At 36.4% G+C, this 14,409-nt stretch overlaps 2 protein-coding genes across 2 annotated transcripts in view; both read left to right on the forward strand.

Moving 5' to 3' along the window:
• LOC122321391 (uncharacterized) overlaps window positions 1–7,958 on the forward strand; it is a 58,192-nt gene extending 50,234 nt beyond the window's left edge. Inside the window, exon 4 of the mRNA XM_043211273.2 lies at window positions 7,629–7,958. Coding sequence (XP_043067208.1) covers window positions 7,629–7,677 — 49 coding nt within the window. The 3' untranslated portion in view covers window positions 7,678–7,958. The remainder of the gene's footprint in view (window positions 1–7,628) is intronic.
• Window positions 7,959–8,101: 143 nt separating this feature from the next.
• Window positions 8,102–9,923, forward strand: eIF5 (eukaryotic translation initiation factor 5). Its single transcript, XM_017250427.3, has 3 exons — window positions 8,102–8,327; window positions 8,395–8,871; window positions 8,933–9,923. The coding sequence occupies exons 1-3, from the start codon at window positions 8,115–8,117 to the stop codon at window positions 9,623–9,625; spliced, it is 1,383 nt and encodes a 460-aa protein (XP_017105916.2). The 5' UTR covers window positions 8,102–8,114; the 3' UTR covers window positions 9,626–9,923.
• Window positions 9,924–14,409: the final 4,486 nt, after the last annotated feature.

Here is a 14,409-nt window from a genome sequence, read left to right on the forward strand (position 1 = left end):
CTCTAAGTTTAATGCCCAGTTGCTGTTTTTTGTTTTAGACGTGATCCTGGGCCTGGAGACTGCACGGCGCAAAGTTTATCCCCCAAAACACGACTCCATATTATTGATCATAAATGGGCTTAATTACAATATTTTTCGAAAAACTTGACTGATTTTCATTGCCCAATAATTTCCTAATAACATGCAAAAAGAATCGCTAAGATTCATTCAATTCCCTACTTGCAATTCACTCCCAAAGATAGGCCCCATTTTAGGCCTTTTAATTGTATTTCCCCCCTTAAAACTAAACCTAGAGTCTAAAGTGATCCCAAGTATTTTTAAGTTTTGAACAGGATGGATAGATTCCAAAATTGGGAAGCAACAGTGGATTTTACGGCATATGTGCAAATTGTTGCATTTTTCAATGGAAAGCGAAGCATCAGAGTGTACACCTCAGGCTTCTAAATCTTGAAGGACTTAAATGAATGTGTTTTTTACATTATTTAGATTTTTTGCTCTGGTATAGATTATGGTGTCGTCTCCATATAAAGATATTTTTATTTCCTCTAGGTAGAATGCTGTGGATTTCGTAGAAGGCAATGATGAAGAGGACAACAGATAGAGTTGACCCTTGAGGGATTCCGTTTGACAAGTTGGCAGCTGCGGAGGTTTTGTCGTTGACTCTGTCTTTAAAGGTCCTCTATGTCATAAAGGCTTTCGCAAGATTGTAAAGCCTTGGACCAATGGAAGGCCTTTTCGAAATCCGTTGCCAGGATGGAGACATGGTTCCTTAAAAAATGGCATTCGACACGAAGTGTTGAATTTTAAGGAGAGAGTCCATGGTACTCTGGTGGCTTTTGAATGAAACCTGGTTGCCGTTTATCAGGTTATGTCGGTTGATGTACCACATAATAGAGCTGGAAAATAATCGATGTTTGGGACCATCGATGTTTTCGATGTTGTTAAAGTAAAAATCGATGAAGCATCGATGTTTTCAAATAAAAAATAAAAATAACAATTAGGAATTTTTTTATTTGAGATCAGATGTTCTTATTTAGACATTGAGGTTCTTATTTAAAAACATGAATTGGTCAACAATGTTTGATTTTAAGGCGCATCTCCTGTCAGATATAATCTGTCCAGCTTTGCTGAATGCTCGCTCTGAAGCGCAGGAAGATGCTGGCACGCATAATACTTTTTTAGACAGCATTGCTAAGGCTGTTGTGTCGTTTGTATGCGCCTAAAAAAAAGGAGAAAATATTTATGGTTATACGAAAACAGCATATTACATTGATTATTACCTTCCAATACTCAAGTGGATTCACTTCTTCTCCTTCATGTGCTACTTCGAAATACTGGCGCAAAATTATTAAGGCGTCAGCCTTGTTTGATTGTACTTTTTCTCCCAGCTTGTTGGTCATAAAGGAAAAGCGTTTTGGTTGCGGTGGTGTTGGCTGTGGCTGTGGACGCTGTGCAGTTTTGGATAAGAAAGTGGATACTTCCAGTTCTACGGCTTTTGCTGCCTGCTCAGCATTTAATGGCTGCAATAATCCATCCTTTTTGAACCGTGGGTCCAAAATGGTTGCAAGCCTTGTCGCTGTTCGCGTCTCGTACTGTGAAAATCTTTCTGGCATTTGGACTTTTAGGTACTCGACGACTTGTTAAGCCTCTGAAGATATGAAACAGTTCATTACCATAATTTTTGGCGGAGCTCGCAGCATATGGGAATAATAAAAGATTTTGTCACTTTTCTGTCTGCAGAATTGGATACGGCTGCATCCTTAAATGGATCAAGTATCTCAATCAGTTCCCATATTATTGTAATTTCATCTACGGTAAACGGCGGTAGCGATTTTGGGGTTTTTAATAAAACCTTTGAAATAATTTAATTTGTCGCCAAAATACGCTGCATCATGGAAAGAGCACTGTTTCAAAGCGTAGGCACCACCTGGATCAAACCGTACGGCTGACTAACGCCTTGCTTTTCTTTAAATTTCGCATAAGCTACATTGCTAGATTTAAAAAATGCGACTGTGCGCTTGCACTTTAAAACAATGTTTAAAATGCATGGCAGTTTAAAGACATCTTGCACTAATAAATTTATTGTATGTGAAAAACAGGGAATATGCACTATCTTGAGATTCTCGCATGCCTTTTTCATCGATGCATCATTGTCTGCGACAATGCAAACGACTTCGCCTACTAAGCCCCATTCATTTAAAACATTACTTATAATATCAGCAATGTTAACAGCTGAATGATTGTTTGGCGTAAGTAATTGAGTGCTTGACAACATTTTGGAAGCAAGCTCAAAAGACTGCGTTACAAAATGGCAAGTAACCGTTATGAAGGATTCATTGGCTCTTGATGACCAGCCATCGGTAGTTAGTGCGACGCTTTCGATAAGGTCCAGTTGTTTTTTTTAAATTGTCTTTTAAATTGTTATACTTACTTTTTAAAAGTACATTGCGCAGGTGAGTCTTGCTTGGAATTTTATATCACGGATCTAACTCATGGATTAGCTTTTTAAACCCGACACAATTAATCACTTTTAGGGGGAAGACATCGGACGCGACCATATTAACAACCAACTTGTCAATGCGTTTTTTTTTTTCATTTTCGTATTTGAATATGGAATATCACGTTCCAGGAACTTTTTCATGCAGTTTTCTTTTTCTAAAGGCTCCAATAATTTTGACCCACAATTTTCCTTTTCTAAGGACTGTTCTTTTAATAGCGTAGGATGCATACGCTTCAAATGATCCATTAGGTTCGTCGTGTTTCCACCGGTTTTATACTGCTTACCGCACTTGCCAAACTATCGACGTTCCCCTTTTGCGTTTTTCTACATGCTGCATATCAAGCACCTTCATCGTCCTTGTTGCCATTTGATATTGATGTTACTAAAATAATAAAAATATATGAATAAATTAGCGCCTTTTCAATGCTTCTGCATACCAATACATACATACACATGTATACATTTTTACTTGTATGCCGAGCGTCATTTAGAAACAATACTTACGTTTCACAAATGTTTCAATATTGTAGCACCACGCCCACAACCAACACACTATTTAAATTTCACTACATGTGATCAAAACTTTAATAAAATAAAGTCAAAAATAAAATTTACCAATTTTACTTAAACGTTGCCCTCAATGCACAGATACAATAAAAAAAATCGACAGTGGCCCAAGAACCATCGATGTTTAGAAAATTTAAGAAACATCGATAGTATCGATAGTGCTATCGACTGTTTTCCAGCTCTACCACATAAGTCGGAGTGCCAGCATTTTCACGATTATTTTGCTAAGATATTGGGTTAATGATATTAGACGATACCCATTTATTTCGTATGTTTTTTTTGTTAGGTTTAGGGATGAGGAATGACTGTGGAAGATCTCCAAGTGTGGGGGTAAATGCCTGTGGAGAGCATAGAGTTATAGATATCAAGGATTCGTAGTTTAAGGCTTTGAGGGGTGTGTTTTAACATGGGATAGAAGATTCTATCGGAACTGGGAGTTTTACCTACGGCTGCGTGAAAAGCCGTTTCGAATGCTATGTTAAAAGAAGAATCCAGAGTTTTTGGTGTTGGTGATAGGGCAGTAGGATTGTAGGATGAGGTAGAGTAAGAATCTTTACGGGCTATGTATTCCCAGCTAAAGTTATCATCCGCACCATATTTGGACCAGACTTGACTGAATTTTTCGGCAATGGTTAAAAAGTCTGTTAATAAACTGTCTGTTTTTGAAACTGTCGTCTTTTTACGAGTTGAGGCTGGGGAGAATCGGCGCAGATTTTGCCAAACTTATCCCAGTTGGCTAGGTCGGTTTTGTATTTGGGAATCGGTAGGGTTTCATCGGGGCAAAATGTCATGGCAAGAGCGATAAAAATGGGGAAATGGTCGCTACCGTGCAATTGGTCACTAAGCACCGGTTAAGCATTGCGGGGGATATTAAAGATATTGTATCTACATGAGTCAGAGAATTGTGAGTGCAAAGGTGAGTTCCAGAGCCATTGTTGAGAAAAAAAATTGTTTTGTTTTTTGTTAGTGGGAGTCAATGTGAGCTGATTTGGGGTCAGCATCACTCATAGAAGCATCAGACTCAGAGGAGGTGTCGGATTTCGTTTCCTTTAATAGCTTATCGGCATCACTTCTGAGGGCGCGGCTATATTCTAAACTTGCAGTAAGATTTTTGCTGATTGTGGAGTTTGGTTATTGCTCCGAGCTTACGCTGGGAACACTAGATATCGTGAGAGTAGATGGAGAGCGAGTGAGTGTTGTGTTATCTTTCATTGCATTGGAGGTGTTTATCATGCTTGAAGAGGGTGTATAGGAGAGAGGTTGTTCCTGAGAGACTGGCTGGGCAGCCTCTTGGGAGTGCTTGGAGATATTCGTAATGCTTTGATAAGCGTTGCAATTGTTATTTTGTTTGGTAAAATTGCCGTTGTTGGAAACAGTACGTGCATAATTCGATGATGTTGCATGTTTCGCAAGTCTTGCACCTCATAGGATTGGGAAAGTACTCCCTGGCCTTGACGGTGTGCCATGAGATGTCTAGCTTGCTGGGTAGGTTGTAGAGATCGAAAGTTACGAGAATAACACCGGAGGGATTTAGGATGCCGTCGACTTTCCTGGTTTAACACCGAGTGGACGTTTTGGCTGCCCAGTTCTTTAACGGTTTCGTCTTCAGGGATATTAATTAGAAAAGGGGCATAAATGGGTCCTTTAACAAAGTTGAGGGAATCATGTAATTTTCACTCAATATCGCAAATTCCAGCTAGGTTGCTTTTCTCGTGAATTTACCGGGTGCGGTTTTGTTTTTAACGAGCATTAAAAGGTTGCCATCCGGAAGAGTTGAGATCGACAGAATTTCTTTGCAAATAATTTTAAACGCACCATTTACAGCAAAGCAAGAAAACTCGGAAAATTTTTTGTTTGTGTTTTTTGACGACATAGTGATAAACTTTGCGTTTTCTTTTGTGGTTTCGGGTAGTTCTGGAAACACCTCTTGAAATTTTTGGAAAGGTTTTTTTTTTTGATTTGGGGCTATCGCTAAGCAATGCGTAGCGGGTAATCCACTAAGTTTGGGAGCATATTAATAAGCAAATTATTAATATATTGAGACTGTTAAGCTTAGGCTTGAACACTTGCACTGAAGAAAATTAATAAATAACCGTTTTAAGCGGATAAGCGGGTGAAATAATGCCACGAAAACAAGACGGGTTTACACCGGAGATAAGGCACTGACGTCTGCGCTCGATGAGAGTTAGTCGGTGACTGAAATAAAAAAACCCTTTGGCCAAAAAATTCGAATTCGAATCCGAGTTCATTTCCATAGTATATTTTGATTATTTCAAATATGATAAAAATTATCTTTTGCAAGGTTTGACGACAAGTCATATGGAGTGACATGAGAACAATTTGAAAATACACTTGATGGAGAACCTTAACGTATGAAATAGATTGTACTTCTATTAATAATATTGTTTATATGTATACAAAAACATAGCTCGCAAATAACCATTCTTTGAATCTTAGCCCAAGAATAACTTTTGTGTAGGGGCCGTTTGAGCAAAGAGTCAGCGAAGAACCGCTCTCCGGAAAGAGAAAAACAATTTGTAGTATGTTCTTCGAACCAAAAACCAATTTTGAGTATTTATTTCGCTTCGCTCCATTCGCTGACTGTTTTGTAGCAAGCGGAGAAAATAAAATTTTTTCTTGCATATTGGGTTTTTGGGTTAAACCACCTTTTAATTGTCAAACTAAATAATAAATAACAAGAAAGGAAAGCTAACCTGGGGCCGAGATCTTGTAGTTAAGAAAAAAAGAATTTAAAAACTGTTACCCAAAAAACTGAAAAATATGAAAAAATACATGAAAAAAATTTCCAAAAACAATAATGTACTGGCACTACAACGAGATTTCTGTTTTCGGGGCGTGGCAAAATGTTGACCGATCCGATTCCATAGGAGTTCCTAATCTCCAAGATCCACGCGTTCATAATTTCGGCCAATTTTTATGGGATATATGGGTATGGGTATATATGGGTATGGGTATGTATCCTCTATAAATCGGCCGATTTGATTTTCAAATATAAATTAATTTTAGAAATAGTTTGAAGAAGTGGCCAAAAGTTTTTCAAAAATCATTCCTGTACTGGCGCTACAGAAATGTTCGATTTATGGGGGCGAAAGGGGCGTGGCAAAATGCTGAAACAAATTTTAACTGCATGGGCATTATAGGACATGCTTAATTCTTTTCATCCAACTTCAGGACAGTGAATGACTGTCGCAGATCTTTTAACGACATGGTGGAGCATCATGACTCCACCTCATGTGGGTGCCCGGACATAGAGTGCCCGGACCACGAGGGAAATTGCGCCGCTGATGAACTAGCAATGGCAGGTACTACCATTAGGTAGGAAATGGAGGAATCTCCAGAGCTGCAGAAACTTACGCATGATATGGCCCACCCGCTCTACGAAAAGATCAATGTTGCTTATCTCCCTCAACGCCATCACGGGGCACTGGTTAATAGGAACGCATGCGGCTAGACTAGCGCTGCCATACCATGATTACTGTAGGAGCTGCGTGGATGTAGAAGAGGAGGAGACAGTCACACACCTCCAGTGCCACTGCCCTGCGCTTGGGCGTAGTCGACCCAAACTCCTGGGTGCAGCAACACTCACGGACCTAACAGACCCGACGGAGATCGTTCCACGTGGACTCGTTGCCTTCATCCAAAAAGCTAGATGGGACCGCGAGCCGCCTCAGGAGGGGTAGTATACCTTGGGCACTTTAGATAGGATGGGGTGGGGTTCCCTTGCGGAATGTCTTGCCTGTGAATGTATATACTTAAGTTAAAGTTAAGATGGAATACATGAGTACCGAGTATAATATAATCGGGAACTCGACTATAGCCGTCCGTTCCTTTATTTCTGAAAACAACATGTTTTTACGGAGAAAAGTGTTTTCATAACTTGGGAAGTGCTCATTCGAATTTTTAAATTAGCAAAAAGCGAAACAACCATCTACGTTTTCTTCCTTAGTGAATGGCCTGCTCTCTTTGTTCCTTGCTGCTTACGTACAAACACCACTGCTCTATGAAAAATTTGACCACACTTCAATGAAAACATTCATAAATTCTTAGAAAGTTTGCTTAACGGGGGAAATACAATTAAAAGGCCTAAAATGAGGCCTATCTTTGGGAGTGGATTGCAAGTAGGGAATTGAATGAATCTTAGCGATTCTTTTTGCATGTTATTAGGAAATTATTGGGCAATGAAAATCAGTCAAGTTTTTCGAAAAATATTGTAATTAAGCCTATTTATGATCAATAATATACATCAATATTATAGGTACTTCCCCACACATTCATAGTAAATAGGTATTTTAATTGAACTAAAAAAAATAATTTCTAGAAAACAAAAAGGGGCAAAACAGCGATTACCGGGGTTGCTTAGTATTTCATAAAATTTACAACGGTAAAAAAGTAATATAGCTGATCAAATATTTTAAATTATTTTAGTTCTCAAATATTTTGATGACCTAACAAATTCATTACAAATTTCCGTAGGTTTTTGGGGTCTCTTCAATTATTATAAAAATATTAACTTTATTTATTTTTATTTCTATCTCAACAGGGCTTCGAGTAACAGACATCGGAAGTCACAGCCGTTCAGGTACACATGAGCCCTGTTGGCATTTTTGAAGTCTTCAATTCGTAATAAAATTCTCGAAATATACAAAAATATATTTAAATGTGTGTGCTGAATTAGTTTAGCTTACCACGTTCGAGCCAATAATATCTAATTACAGAACCAATATTTTTCCTAAAGACTAAACTATTAAGAAAACTATAATTTAATTCGCAATGTAGTTGAGTTGCGACGAAATTTAAGTAATAAATCGTATAAATCAGACACATTTTTATACAAAAATCAAAATTGACTTGGAAAGTTTGATGAATAGGATTGCAAAAACAAATATATTTAATTTTGCCAATAAGTTTAATTTTCCTCCCGTACACAACCCATTTCATCTTGCATGAGTTTAACTCGGCAATTTTTACGTAAATAATTAGTTTCTGGACTTTTAACCGAGTTATTTTAAAATTAAAAAAGTTCAAAATGGCCACCGTTAACGTTAACCGAAGTGTTACTGACATCTTCTATCGTTATAAAATGCCACGTTTGCAAGCAAAAGTGGAAGGAAAGGGCAATGGTATCAAGACAGTCCTTGTAAACATGGCAGAAGTAGCTCGCGCTATTGGGCGCCCTGCTACCTATCCAACAAAATATTTTGGATGTGAGCTCGGTGCTCAGACTCTATTTGATCATAAGGTAATTTCAAGTTGTCTGTCTACTAGTGAATGTTAATAAACCTTGAATCATGATTTTTTTTTTTTAGAATGAGAGGTTTATAGTAAACGGATCCCATGATGTTAATAAATTGCAGGATTTGTTGGATGGATTTATTCGCAAGTTTGTATTATGTCCTGAATGTGACAACCCGGAGACAAATTTATCAGTGTCTGCCAAAAACCAGACTATTTCTCAGTCGTGCAAGGCATGCGGTTTTCATGGTTTATTAAAAGTAAACCACAAAGTCAACACATTTATTGTGAAAAATCCACCATCTCTAAACCCAACCTCTCAGGGCTCATCGCTAACTGAAGGCAAGCGCTCGAAAAAGCAAAAACAGAAACACGAGAACTCTGACGGTTCTGTATTCAACAACTCAGTCGCCAACAATTCTGGGGGTGAATCTGATGGAGGTAATGGAAAAAATCAAGCCAGCCAAACTGAGGCTGAAATAAGCGCTGCCATTCCAGAAAAAAAGTCGGAAGATGACGATGATGAAGGTTGGAGCGTTGATGTATCTAAGGTAAGTTTTAAAATATTATCGAGTAAGGCGAGATAATATTTCAACTGTTTATTCCATTTAGGAGGCCATTCGTGCACGTTTACAAGATTTAACAGATGGCGCTAAGGGTATGACAATTTCGGACGATTATGACAAAACTGAAAAAGAACGTATTGACATTTTCTATGAATTGGTCAAGGACAAACGTGACAAAAAATATTTGCAAGATGTACCACATCACAAGGATTTGTTTATTGAGGCCGAGCGTCTGGATATTATTAATAAAGCTCCACTAGTTCTTGCAGAACTTCTCTTCACTGAAAATATTATCTATGATATTCCAACATATCGTAATTTATTGCTGCGATTTACTCATAATAACCCAAAGGCTCAGCGGTACCTAATTGGAGGAGTTGAACAAACTATTGAACTGCATTCAAGCTCATTAATAAACAAAACAGCGATTATTTTTAAAAAGCTGTATGATTCGGATGTACTCGACGAAAAAGTGATACTTGACTGGGCACAGAAAGTGAGCAAACGTCATGTCTCAAAAAAAATAGCGACTGAGATACATGAGAAAGTAGTGCCATTTGTCCAGTGGCTTAAGAATGCTGAGGAAGAAGAATCTTCTTCCTCTGAGTCTTATGAACACAATGAAAATGTATACCCGGTGGAGGACTACAAATTGAAACCAGTTAAATCACCAGAAAAAGTCAAACAGAACGATGACAATGCAGACGAAGAGGATCCTTTAAATATTGATGATATTTAATCTACAAGCACAGCAGAAGCACAAGTGTCTTAAAAAAAAAATCAATGTGGAAAACGAATTATACATTTGAGGGGTTAAGTTACAGGTGTAATTGTACTCATTGAGTTAATAAGGTGCTCATCGTATAATTTATCCCAGCACCATAGAATTTTTTAAGTTGATTTATCGCTTTATCATCATTCTATTGTAAGCATTACACTTACAAGAATTTGTAACCATAGTCGTTAAATTAACCTATTTACTATTCCCCCAAAAAAAAAACGAATAATGAATAAAATAAAATTTTAAAATGTAAAAATTTTAAATAAAACAATAATAATAGGTGGGCAATGGATGGGTTTCGTAGTAGAAACTAACAATGGATATTGTTCGCCGCTGTGAACTATGAAGCCTAAAATATTTGCTTCATATACATATGTATGACTATAGGATTGAATTAAGGGGGGACATCTGAGTAGAGTTTTGAAAAAATCGAAAATTTTTTTTTTCGCTTAAAAAATTCTTTTGGGTCTTAAAAATAACATATCAAAAGATAGAGTCCGGCCAAAGTGTCTAAGTGTCGAAATTTTCCATTCTGCGGCGATGCCTCACAGGTATATCCCACAGTACTTAAAACTTTAAACGCGTTTTTCTCGAAACCACTTTTTTTGAGTTGGCCGAACACCTAACTCGAACAACTCTTAACCTATCGATCTAAAATTTTGACAGTATACTCAGAACACCTATGTCTATCGACACACGTAGGATTTTTTTTTTATTTTGTTTACTTTTTTTTTTTATCAACAGTTTTGTGATGTTTTTTGTTAGTGAAAATTGAAAATTTTGTTTAATCACTTGCCATTTTGGAAAAAATCAATATATCGAAAAAATCCTACGTGTGTCGATAGCCGTTGAGATGAAGAAACTAACCAAACTTGATTTTTTGTTCTAGATCAAAAATTAAGGACGTTAGGTGTTCGGCCATGGACCCCCTTTAAAAAAATAGGGCCTACGAATAAGGGTTGCAGGGCCGCCATTTTGTTTTCGATTTATTAAAAAAAAATTTTATTGTGTAGTTTAAATATAATATAATAAAACCCCATTTACAAATTTTCGATTAGCTGTTTTGATTTTGCCAAAAAAAATTCGAGAAAAACCGCTTTTTTTTGGCCTGTTACTCAGATTTCCCCCCTTAAGTGCGCCTGTGACGAGGAAAAAATAATTCGAGTGAGAGTGTAGCGTTTAATTCGAATGCATTTTATAAATTTACTACATTACATTACATTAGAAAACCTATTTATTAGAATAACAAATTTTAATAAAGTCCCAATCTTCAAGCTTCTATCTTCCAAAATACCAAAGCTTGGATATTTTCGATCTTTCATTTATATATCAGCTATAGGACAGAGTTATTTTGCTAAAATTAAAATCCATAGAATTGACCAACACTGTACCTCTAAAAACACCTTTTGCCATTTTCTATAAATAAGTTATATTCCAGCCCAGTCTTTTCGACCTTTATAATGCTTTAAAAGGAATAAAGGGTGTATGCAAAGTTTCAAGTTGATAGCTTTAAAACTGGGAACTAGATGTTGGAGATGTCTCTTTCACTGCGTTGCACACTTTTGACTAAAACTATAATATAAGGGTATAAAAGGTAAGGAAAAGAAACTGTAATCGATTTTCCAGATTAAAGGAAACCCGGTACTTTTCTGTTCCACATTGCTGCTTTTTTTTCTAGAATGGATTTTCTAGATTCCATTTCTTGGAAGTTGTACCGAAAAAATGGCGTCAAAGTACGAAAAACCCGACAAAAATTCAAAAATGTAAGTTTGTGTAATAATTGTATCCTGTTTGTTTTAATTAGTTTAGGATCTATTTTTTTTTTTTTCAAAACTAAAAACTATTAAAATTTTAAAACGTAGAAAATTTTAAAACTTGCCTAAAATTACGCGTTAAGGAATTTTTAAGAGCAAAAAAGTGCCGAAAAACCGTTTTTTCTAAATAAATCAAAATTTTGAGGGTGTTAGAAATATTTCAAACACGGTTTTGTTCTATATTCGACCTAATAAACAATTCCTACTAGGTCTCTTCAAAAGTTCCAAATCATTGTCGCACTGTGATATTAAATAATAATAAAATTTTGGATATAATTGGCCGATTGTTGGTAGAGTTTTATTTAAAAACCAATTTCTTAGGGTACATAATAAAAAAAACCGTCTCAAGCTTGTTCTTCAAAAACATCTAAGTTGGTATTTTACGAAATATTATTTCTGATCAATCAGTTACACCGCGTGTAAAAGAAAGAAGGATGTGGGCAAAGTTTTATGTCTATAGCTTTAAAACTGAGAGACTAGTTCGCTTAAAAAAAGACAGACTGACATGCTTAAATCATCTCAGGAAGTGGTCCTGGCTTATATGGTTTTTTATATATAAATCCAAATAAGTTAGAATAAAACCTTCATAAAACCAAAAAATTATTAGGCATTGAGATCCATTGAGGTTGAATGGAAATATATTTATAATATTTCCACGACTTCGTTACAAAGGTTGTTTTGAAAATAAAAAACGCGCCCCTAAATACAAATTAAAAATTAAAATTAGTTTTGGGTGTTTAATATTGTTGAATGATATATTTTTTTCAAATCAAATTAACCTCCTGAGTTTACAGTCTAAGTTTTAAAGCTAAAATTAAACTTCAATTTTGCGCACATCCTTATTTCCTTAAAAAGAAAATATACAGTGGGTACTTTACGCAGTTTCGGCTCTTATAATTCGCTGTCTAAAATTCGGAGAACTTAGACCAAGCTTGGTAAATCTAAGCGAAGTACCATATATGGCGTCACATATCATTGCTGACCCCTCACTCCCTCCCTTGTGCTTTTAATGGATCGGCAATCTGCACTTGCCCTCTTGTTCGGGACTGTCTTTTTCGATCGTACTCTCTCGTTTCGTTCTCGCTGGCTCCCCTATTTTAAAAGAGCGTCGTACTTTTCCTGGGGTTATGCTACCTCATGTGCTTATTCTTGGACAGGTTGACTGACGAGTACTTCTTGAAAAAATAAGGTTCTCTGTTCCTAATAGGGTAAACTAGATCCTTCCGACCCCTTTGGTTACCGATTTCAAGGTCTAATTTTGCGGAACACGATCCATTTCGCGTTATTTGTAAAAATTATAAGTCATTGTCCCATTTATTATCCCCTGAACTATCCCTAGATGTAATTAAATCCAAAATTATGGAATATCTTTTAGCTTAATTTATCCTTACTTTTAGTTATAATAATCTAGAATAACAGTTCATTGTTAATAAATAAATAATAAAATATTTGTTAGGCGTTGAGCCGCGTTTGAATTATTATTCTCGCCGTCGCCTTTGATTCTGGATTGTTCGCGACTGATTGCTTACATTAGCTAAGATATAAAATTAACATAAATAATTAAATATCAGGCTTAAGGGTTTGTATACGGCGCAGTTGTACGGCGCAAAAAAATGAAATTTTATCGATTTTTTTTTGACACCATAGAAAATATTTATCAAAAATGTTTTACCGACGTTGTTTAGTACATGTTTCTGGGCACTTATTTAAATTTTTTCCTAAAAAAATATTAAATAATAAAAATGTTATAGCCGAATTCCAAGATCGTATTTTTCGAAGGTGTCTTGCGGTGGACATCATATCCCGAGAACGGTTCATCCGAAATCAAAAATTCATCATTCATCGTCCATCAGACTCGAAGCGATTAATTTTTGTTTCACCCGACCCTTGGAAACCCAGATGGACGCTCTTGGTATGGAACTAGAGATTCTATGATGCAGTCACCAAGGCATATGCAAAAAACCGTCAAGCACGGTGGCGGTTTGGGGGTGAATTCATTTAAATGGAGTTGGTCCTTTAGTGTTAATCGATGGGATAATGCGGAAAGAGCAATATCTAGCCATTTAACAAAAGAATATTACAATAATGTTTAGCCATTTTCGAAGGTTATTGAGAATATGGGTCTTTTTGCCCAAAAATGCGTTTTCAAGGAAAGGCAACGACCCGAAGCACACGTCCATAATGGTGAAAAATTGGATTTCAAAACAGAAGTTTCAATCTATGAAGTGGCCACCACAATCTCCCGATATGACTCCAATAAAAAACTTGTAGAGTCCTGTGAAATCGGAGCTGTCGAAATATGCAGTCCCTCCAAGTGGAGTGAAGGAGTTGTGGGAACGGACAAAGGACATATGGAATGCTGTTCCACCGGAAATGGTACAACGGTATATCCAAAGTATGTCCAATCCCATAGAAGACCTGGAAAAGTCCAAAGAAATGTGGACTCATTATTAATAAAACATACATAAAAATATTTGTTAATAAAATAACCAGAGTGCAAAACTGTAACATTTGACTTTTTTTTACTGTTTGGCGTGTCATTTTCTTGAACTGATATCAAATAACTTCTAGTTTTACTCAATAGTAGTAAATTATATAACCTACAAAACAAGATAACCTACACAACCTTAACCTTATATAACCTACAACAAGGTGCAGACCTTTGAACTTGAAACATTGAACTCGTGTTACAGTTTTGCTCGTTAGTGTAATTGGAAAAAATTGGAACATAACATGTGCCACATGCTAACATAATTGAAGGGAATTATAGAACATAATTTTGCAGTAACGATCGGAAAACTCTCGGTAACTTAACAGAGTACATGTTTAACAATTGATTTTTAAATGCTTAGCTCTAGCTTAATGCTTAATGCTCTTTTTTCTCTAGGATGCTAGGAGGAGGCACGTTCACAATAGCTGGACTATATT

This window comes from Drosophila bipectinata, chromosome XR, assembly GCF_030179905.1.
Source record: "Drosophila bipectinata strain 14024-0381.07 chromosome XR, DbipHiC1v2, whole genome shotgun sequence".
NCBI lineage: Eukaryota > Metazoa > Arthropoda > Insecta > Diptera > Drosophilidae > Drosophila > Drosophila bipectinata.

Bases quoted from the DNA above. Each gene is read 5' to 3' on its own strand.
- eIF5 (XM_017250427.3), top strand. From the start codon at position 8,115: ATGGCCACCGTTAACGTTAACCGAAGTGTTACTGACATCTTCTATCGT. The intron at 8,328-8,394 runs GTAATTTCAAGT...TTTTTTTTTTAG, and splicing joins AGACTCTATTTGATCATAAG to AATGAGAGGTTTATAGTAAA. The intron at 8,872-8,932 runs GTAAGTTTTAAA...TATTCCATTTAG, and splicing joins GGAGCGTTGATGTATCTAAG to GAGGCCATTCGTGCACGTTT.